The sequence below is a fragment of the Sinocyclocheilus anshuiensis genome, unplaced genomic scaffold (assembly GCF_001515605.1).
Source record: "Sinocyclocheilus anshuiensis isolate Anshui unplaced genomic scaffold, SAMN03320099.WGS_v1.1 scaffold714, whole genome shotgun sequence".
NCBI classification, from domain to species: domain Eukaryota; kingdom Metazoa; phylum Chordata; class Actinopteri; order Cypriniformes; family Cyprinidae; genus Sinocyclocheilus; species Sinocyclocheilus anshuiensis.
Window position 1 is genome coordinate 818,988 of NW_015546068.1, and position 9,415 is coordinate 828,402.

Consider the following 9,415-nt stretch of genomic DNA (forward strand, 5'->3'; position numbering starts at 1 on the left):
GCTTTGGTTCTTCAGCAAGGGGAGGGGGGCGAGGGATCGGGGGAGACTGGGGAGGTGGGATCACCTTCCTCTGAGGAAGAGGAGACTCAGGAGGTATGAATATCTAGAGGAAGACACCGATAAGACAGAAGACGAGAGAGAAAAAGATGGAAAGTAGGAATGAAGAAGAAAGAAGCAGGTGATTACAGAGAAACTTCAACGCAATTAAGCAAAAGAATTTCAGGAATTGAATGGAAACAGAATTTGCTGAATCCGTAGATCCTTCCCGTCTACCTTATCCACCTCCCTGTTGTGGTCTTCTCGTGAGCGTTTGGGGTTGGACATGACAATGACGCCTTCTGTGAGCCAATCGTCTGGCTGCTGCTTTTTCGGACGATCCTTACGGGCAATTCCCAGCTTGCCTTGCAGTTCCTCAATGAGCCGGTCCTGGGAGTTGCTCTTGTGGAAAATCAGGGGGCCCATCTTCCTTCGTATCAGGCCATCTCGGTACATGGGGTGGACGTTTTGAATCTCCTTGGTACGTCTAATAACTGATTTGATCTGGGACAGCAGTACAAACTCCTTGAGATGCCACATGCCTCAAGAATGGTTGATTATTGTCCAAAGAAACCAATAAAGACAAGCAGGGATCTAGGGAAGCATTCAGATGCAATCCAGGTGCAAAATCAGTTAGCATGAAATAGTTGGGAGTTTGCATACATGGTGGTGGTTAGCACTGATTATCAAATTACTGTTGGTTATCAAGTGCACAGAGGTACCATTGGTACCACTGGTTATCAAGCGCAGACACAGCAACATACAAGTTCTTACCATTACAATTTACCATAAATGGAGTTTAAACTAAACAATTAGAGGAAGAATAATTCAGGGTGTAGAGGAACAATTATGACTTTCATCCATCTGACTAACATGTTTCATTTACAGCAGGCATGCTCAGTCCTGCTCCCGGACAGCCACTTTCCTGCACATTTACACCTGCACAGTTCAGGTGTGTTTAATTAGGGATAGAGCTAAACTCTGCATAAAGGTGACTTTTCAGGAGCAAGATTGGACACCCTTTATTTAGATGCTGGCAATCAAACCACTGCAAGACTTGTCTGAAATAACTCCAAAACAAATTTCACAGCATTCCAATCAACAAGCATCGCAGTCCTATCCGTACATGTCCAGAGGCTGAGATCCTGTCCATCGTGCCAGCCATATGGAGCATGGGAAGGTCCATCTGGGCATCTGGGGTTCCAGGGCAAGATGACGGAGTGAGGGAGTCATCCATCCAGCTTGCCTCGGTCATGGGGGTCAAGGAGCCATCAGGTCCTTCGTAGGCCATCTTCAATTCCATGTCAGCCCAGTCAAGATCACTCCTGCAGTCCGACTGATCCTCCAAGAGTCCATCCCCAATTTCACTCTCTGTGTGAGTGTCTGGATGAATGTTGCTGCGATCCACTACTACTATTGTCTCCTCGTAAACTTCTGGTTGCACTTCCGAAGCGAGCCGTGAGGCCGCTGATGCTGTGATTGGAGCCTCGTTCTCAGGCATGCTGAAGCTCATGGCAAGAAGTTTATCCAAGGCATCATCAAGAGATGGCTCATAGGTTGCTGATTCAAGCCCAGTGGGAGGAAGGGTTTTGAGAGAAACAGCTGAATCAGGCTGTCCCGATGATGGTTTTGGGCTTGGGGACTTGGGAACCACTAGAGATGAGGAAGAGGATAGGATTAGAGGGGGTGAAACAGCTTTGGGAAGAGACAGAGATGGTGATTCAGAGACTGTAGGAAGTGGAGATCTGGGAAGAGATGACACTGGACTCATAGGTTTTGCTTCAGAGCTGGAGAGATACAGATCAATAGATGCTGGTGTCAACAATGGACTAACTCTTTCATTGGTTCTGCTGACCACTGGGGCACTTGTTGGACTAGAAGACTTGATGATAGGCGAATAGGACTTTAGCCCAGTGCTTGTCAATTTGGCAGAAGGACTTCCCTCCCTGATACTACAAATGTCCCCACCTCCAGATGTGGAAGTCGTGGTTATAGTCTGAGACAGAACCACTAGAGACTCCACCTGGGAGGAGAGCAGGGAAGCAGAAACCTCAATGGAAGTATCCAAGCCCAGGTCAGGTACTGAAGAAAAATGAGGACTGGATGCTACAGGTGGAGACAGTCGAGAGGAAGGCTTTGGGACAACACTCAATGGTGGAGGCGCAGCCCCCGGTTCACCAGAATCCTCCACAATGTGCAGTTCAAAGTTTAAAGGAGGGGAGAGACCTGGGCAATATCGGCTTGGATCCGCTGGGAGGGTAGGGGACAGGGATTTGGACACGGCAGTTGTAGGGGGAGGGTGGATTACAGCAATTGTAGTAGTTTGCTCAAACATTAACTCAGAGTTCAGGGAACCCAATGAACTTGGCTGGAGGACATAAAGGAGGGACAAGGGAAAGAGGAGAAACAGAAGAGATTTACAGATTAAGGGAGGCAGAGAATGAGAAATAATTAAGAAAAAACTTTAATGAGATGTACAGAACAGCTGAGGAAAAAACAAAACATATTCTGGACAAAATGTTGAAGTAATGAGATGAAATTAAAGCTAAAAGACATAGACAAGCAGAAAAAGATTTGTAAATAAATAAAGTGGTAAAGTTTGTGATGGTCAGATGACGACCAGCCAGGGTAATGCTTCCCAACAGCGCCGTAAGCCCAAGAAGATTGTAGACACCATTGGCACCAATGGTCTCAACGATATGCTTATGACGTTTTTGGGAAACACATTTCAGATTGCCAAGCAGTAAGTCCTGAAAATAGGTCACCCAAACAACATAGTTCAGCACACATTCCCAGACACAACTCACTTACTTCTGTCCTACTAAAGCCATTCCATGTCACACATGCACACACACACTCACATTGCTCTGCACCTTAAAATCTGAGAGGCAGGCCATGAGCTCATCTAGTTCTCGTGTAGCGGAGGTGGCTGATATTCTGCCCTGCTGCTCGGAAGCTGTGTCCACCTGTCCGTCCGTCAATTTACTCGTCAGAGCACAGGGGCTTGGCCTGTTTACGCAAATTACATCATTCCATTAAAACCCACAATGTAAATCCATGTCCATCTAGAGTTGAGAGTGGTCTTACGTTGGGGAAGGCACAGAGCTCTCCAACTCATTCAGAAGACTTTCTACAGTGGGACGGCCATCTTCTGTCCCCTTCGTATCATTCCTCTGAGGCCTGTCCTGGGCTGCCGGTGTCAGTGTGATGCCTGGGTGGGCTCCATTCTCCTGGATATAGTGGGCAACACTGCAGGGCGGCAATGGAGGTGCAGCATCTTCTATAGAGAGGAAGTTTCAAAGTACAATTACTTGTTTTTTTTATGTCTCTAGCCATAATAAAAGCAGTATAAATATTCATGCATGACAATAAATTTTTTGGAATGCCTTAAGTGTGTCTTCATGTTTACCTGTGGTGGAGTATGATGGGGCATTTTGCTGTACAGCGCTGAGTTCCAGAAGAAGGCGGTCCAGTTCAGACAGGTTGCTGCCCAGGGCAGAAGTCATGGCTGCGGCTGATGAGTCCGAATGCTTCTGCTTGTTAGGAAAACTGGACCAATAGAAGTGTGCCATTTAAGGTTTCATTTTTCATAATAGCAGGTCACGGGTCAAAGGAAGGGATATTATGGTGGCTCACATCGTAGAATGACAAATATCTAATACCTATTTTACTTGGCCAATATCAGTATTAGTTTATCAGTCTTATATTATCAGTCAATTCTTACCTGTGATACTGTAACTCACCTGTAAACGTGGTCTTCTTCCGTATGCGAGGCTGGTGGACTGCTGTCCCGAGACAACGTGCTTTTATGAGCAGAGCCCAGAGACTGAATTTCAACACAAGAAAACCAAAATGCATAATTTTTATGCAAATCTATATTGCAAATGTAATACATCACTGATTCTCAACTGGCATGCCACAGTCCAAAAGGGGTTCATGTTAATAATTCTTCATATTGCTGGTTTATTTCAGTAATTTTACTAATTTTAATAAATTTCACTTTTTATTTTTTTATTATTATTTTTTTATTTTTATTTTTCTTTACTTAGTTTCATAAACTGGGGTTTCTAGGGAACTGTATTGGGTTTGTGAGTTTATGAAAAGTAAATCATTATATTAAATAAAAAAAAAAAAATAATAATAATTACATACAAAATTTAAATAAAAAATATGCAATATTTCAGCTGTTTACCAGCATGTCAAGTGACCATTATCCAGAAAATCAGTCATCTTTAATCAGAGGACCATGAACAAGTGTTGAATTATTGAAACATTAAATCAAAATCTCAGGGGAACTTCAAGTAAATATTTTAGGTCAAAGTGGCTCAGTTGACAAAAAAATTTGGGAAACCTTGACTTAATACAACAGTTCTGGTACTGTGTTTGGGTCACCACTTAATGCTCAATATAAAATCTGAGTACTAAGTAAAATAATTTGAGAATCCCAGATAAAGTATAGAACTATCAAACAGTAGTTATAAAATATTTGTACCCATTAGCAATAACAAGACACAAGGAGGTGATGTGGACATTATATGTGACTAGTTATTTTGGAAAGTCCTAAGATAGGTTGTGCTGAACCTGTTGTGAGGAGTGTTGGGAGTCCTGCTGCGGGGACAGTGATCCATTCAGGGCCTCAGCTGAGGGTGGAGGGGGCAGGGGCGGAAGAGGGGAGTCATCCTGAAAAAGGTGTCCTCCGGTGGGGTAGGAATATGGCGTCTCCTCGGGTAGAAACACTGGGCACTTGGAGATATGGGCGGTGGAAGACTCGAGATCTGCAAGCAATGCGTCTGTGCAAAAAGAAGAAACACATTTTTTTATTGCACTTTTCCTGAAGTTACTTTAAGGAAAGAATAAACTCCTTTTAAAGTTAGTCAGGTTTTGTTTTGCATGACCTTTGCTGCTCTCCCTCTGACTATCATAATATAAAAGTCTGTTTTGCTGTTCAATAAGATAGAAGGGGTTGCAATATGTCAATACTAACTACATCAAACTAATTTGTTTCAAAAGACAAAGAAAACTTTCCCTTTAAAGTAAAAAATACAAATACACTCTCATTCAAAAATCTGTGGTCGGTAAGATTTTAAAGTTTTTTAGAAAGTCTCTTATGCTCACCAAAGCTGCATTTATTTGATAAAAAATACAATAGAAACAGCAATACTGAGAAATATTATTGCAGTTTAAAATAGCTGTTTTCTATTGTAATATATAGTCAAATGTAATTTATTCCTGTGATGCAAAGCTGAATTTTCAGCATCATTACTCCAGTCTTCAGTGTCACATGATCCTTCAGAAATCATATGCTGATTTGATGCTCAAGAAACATTTCTTATTATTATCAAAGTTAAAAACAATTGTGGAAACCATGACACAATTTCTTTTTCAATATTATCTGATGAATAAGTAAAAAAAAAAGTAAATTTTTTAATCTTTTGTAAAATTCTAAATGTATTTAATGTCACTTTTGATCAATTTAATATATCCTTGCTGAATAAAAGTATTAATTTCTTAAAAAAAAAAAAAAAAAATCCTACCAACCCCAAATGTTTGAATGGTAGTCTATGTTTGCGAAGGACTATAACAATTTTCCATAATAAAAACTCTAATGCAGCTAGAGACATGATCAAAGAGGAAAGTCTCAAAGAACAATGAACAACAGGCTTAAAAATAAGACATTAGCATGATATTCCTCTCCAGCAGAGAGAGAGAGTGAGTGTCTCCAAACACAGATATGATGTTTGCTTGTTTGAGTCAGTCGGGCATTCCAACCTTTCTAAGCATTCTCAATCATGTTACTAAATACAGTCCTTCAGCAGCAGCTATATGCCAGTCCTGATGCAGCTGTAGTGCCAGAACCAAAGACCCTCACACAGGGGCTTTTCTAAACAGAAAACTGGTTCAGTTCAGTTGAAATACACAAGAGGGGTTTTAGGTAGTCCACTTTTTGCATTACATCATACAACAGCCCTTAACTACGACATTATTCAACTCGGTTCGGTTGTTGTCTCTGGGTTGTGTCAGCTGGCAGGTAAAAGCCTGTTGTGATGGACCGCAGAGACCCTGTCAACACATCCGTCACGCTGAGCTTATGTCACCACACTTTTCTGGGTCCTGCAGTAAGAGTTGAGCTATGAACACAATCTGTCCCTCAGTAACACACCCTTCAATATGAGGAACTGTGACAGAATTACAGGTGCTCAAGTCCACTACTTGGGATGAGATGCATAAAAGTTATATACACATTTAAAACATCCAACATCAAGCAGAAAACTACAGTCCGGTCTGCAAATGCGGTTGTTTCTTTGTTGAGTTTAACAGGAGCAATTAAGTGTTGAATCTTGACACCGTTGTGCCCACTTTTAGTATAGACTGGTTGTTTACAGTTGCCATACGACACATTATAGACAGAAATCAACTGTTGTGCATTTAATATTTTACAAATGTCTTTGACATCATCTAATCAAACTTAAAATGTGACTTTGTTTTCATTTTTAATTTTTAGTTTTACAAAACTGAAAAAATGTAGAAACAATTTTCACTAGAAAATTGCTAGTAAACTCCACAAAAATTAAAAGAAACGCCGAGTAACGGCATGAATTAAACATGAAATTATATATATATATATATATATATATATATAATATACAGTATATGTATGTATATAAACAAAGACTGAAATAGTATTTTCATATAAAACTTACTCCAATAAATTTTGCTTTATTTACAGTGTTGAAAAATAGCAGTTTACTTACTATTACACTGCAAAAATAAATACATAAATAGTGTAGAAACACTTTTTAGTGTAGAATCGACTTTTATTTACTAATTATTTGTGAAATTACTGGTCAATTTCACAAATAATTACAATGAAACAGAAAGTAACATTGATTTAAATGAGCAAGACTGAAAATATATTTTCTTGTAAAACGTAGTTCAATAATCTTTGTTTTATTTACAACTTAATGAAAAATAATTTTTAAAGTGTGCCAATGATAGTAGATTGTGCACTGATGTCATTAATCATTTTAATCATATGGTTTGCATCCATCATATTTAGAATAAAATGCATAATAATTAAATGAGATATAGTATCCTTTATTTGTACAGTATTTAATTCACTGGGTTATGCCAAAATAGGCATTATTTAACGGTTATTTGTTAGTGAAAACATTTAGGGTTGAATTTACAGAAAAAATAACTATTTTTTTATATACCTTTATCATTAGGCTATAGATTTTGTTATACAGTTCGCCCCTAAAGTGAATCCAGAGTTACACTTAGACATTCTGTTAACTATAAGTAACTTTGCAACTACATGTCAACTAACTCTCATTAGAGTATTAGCAGACTGTTAGGTTACGGTTAGGGTTAGTTTAATAAATTGACGTGCTTGCAAAGTTACTTATAGTCAACTGATGTCTAAAGTGTTACCAAATCGAGCCTGTCCTTTACATACAACCATGAGACCCTTCACTGAGCCGCCAACAGAAACTTTGGAAAGACAGACGGAGAGTCGGACAGAATTACAGACATACAGCTAGCCTAAAATGGCCTGATAAAGCTCTTACCTCACTCTTTTCTCATGCACCTATTCATCCATCCATCCACGCAGTCAATAATAGCCTGGACACATGCAGCCTTCACACAGCGTACAGACAGAGATCTCGTCACATGCAGAGCGGCAGGATGCTGGCGTCCTGACACAGCCAGACACCCGAGCTACTGGAACTCTTCCTCAAAGTTTACGAGTAGACGCATCAAAACCAACAGCAGACGGCTATTAAAAACGTGACGGTTGCAGATCAACTATGACGAGATGGTAAATGAACACCTAGAAAGGTCACAGATGAGTGCACGAAACACTTTAAAACTGAGAGCCACGGAGATCTTGACAGCGTTATTTAACAGACAGCTGGTGTTAGTGAACAGTCACAGGAGTATATAGTATATATATATATATATATATATATATATACAGTATAGTATACAGTATATAGTTTATGTTGTGTTGTGTTTTTTGTATTGTACACTATGCATAAATATGCATGCATGCTACTGTTACATGTAAGCTGAATATAACAAAGTTCATATGTGTATTTAAAAATGAATAAAAAGTTAACACAAAAACACACCACAAAGTAATTTAAAAAAATTCAATTGTCAACTTGTTCTAGTTACGCTCAGTTCTAAAAGAGTTTAGTGGATAGAAATGACTGATTTGATTAATTCAAAAGAACAAACCAGTCTGACTGATTCATTAGCAGATCCATCTAAACATGAATGACTTTAAAAGTTCTGCAAGCGAATCATTCTGATTCTAAATAATAGTATGCATTAATCATGGAATCAGATTTATTTCTAGAAGATCCTTATTCAGTAATCACAAACAACTAGTCATGGACATTCACTGGTCAAACAGTAAAACTGGCACAAAACATTAACTTGGTTAGTATTTTAGTAAACTTGAAGCAGCATCTAAATGTCTCTTTCTTGAATTCACTCTATTTTTAACAGTGAAATGGAGTACCGTCTGCTACTGTCCTGGCTTAGAAGTTAACCAGGGGTCAAAACGGATCACAAACACGCAATGCATTAATGCTGCCTAGCCTACACAGACCAAAGAGCAGAAAATGTGTACTCACAGAATCGAGAGAGTATTCCAGAATGTATCCCAATATTCCGTCACACCTGAGTGTGAGCGCGCGAGTGTGTGTGTGTGTGGGGGGTGAGGGGGAGGCACACACAGCAGACACCATTCATTAACCCTGTCCTGCCCTCAAACACATGCAGTGTCTAAAACGTTCTGTTTATGATTATATCCTGCATTTCAGTGAAGTCATAAGCATAAAACTATGAAATAATACAAATGGAAGTATTGGAATTATGCTGTGAATAAAAACATGCAACAAAACAATAAAAACTCATGAATTTCCAGGTGTGTTGGTTGCTTTTCATTCACTTTTCACAGTGTTAGTTAACAGACAGTTAGTGTTGGTGAACAGTTACAGGGTTCCTACAGTCACGGAAAAACTGGAAGTATCAAGAAATATTACAGTTGTTTTCATGGCTTGAAAATTTTTTTTATATATAATTTATATAATATAATTTATAATTATTTATCATTTATATAATATAAATCAAATTTTACATACATATATCTTTATATACATTCATTTTTAATATATATTTTAATATATGTGTGTGTGTGTGTGTGTGTGTGTGTGTGTGTGTGTGTGTGTGTGTGTGTGAAATATATAATATATAAGCATATATCTGTGTGTGTGTGAAATATATAGGTGAAAAGCATATATCTTATTTATTACTTTCTTTTTAAACACACACACACACACACACACACACACACACACACACACAAATA

The 9,415-nt window shown here is 38.9% G+C and overlaps 1 protein-coding gene across 1 annotated transcript in view; it reads right to left on the reverse strand.

Moving 5' to 3' along the window:
* Positions 1 to 24: 24 nt before the first annotated feature.
* The window catches only part of LOC107699663 (proline-rich protein 36-like), a 32,338-nt gene continuing 22,947 nt past the window's right edge, over positions 25 to 9,415 (reverse strand). The window contains exons 2-8 of the mRNA XM_016500990.1: positions 4,618 to 4,826; positions 3,780 to 3,862; positions 3,446 to 3,585; positions 3,124 to 3,316; positions 2,898 to 3,045; positions 1,163 to 2,404; positions 25 to 540 (exon numbers count right to left, since the gene is read on the reverse strand). Of these exons, the coding sequence (XP_016356476.1) occupies positions 220 to 540; positions 1,163 to 2,404; positions 2,898 to 3,045; positions 3,124 to 3,316; positions 3,446 to 3,585; positions 3,780 to 3,862; positions 4,618 to 4,826 (2,336 nt within the window). The 3' untranslated portion in view covers positions 25 to 219. The remainder of the gene's footprint in view (positions 541 to 1,162; positions 2,405 to 2,897; positions 3,046 to 3,123; positions 3,317 to 3,445; positions 3,586 to 3,779; positions 3,863 to 4,617; positions 4,827 to 9,415) is intronic.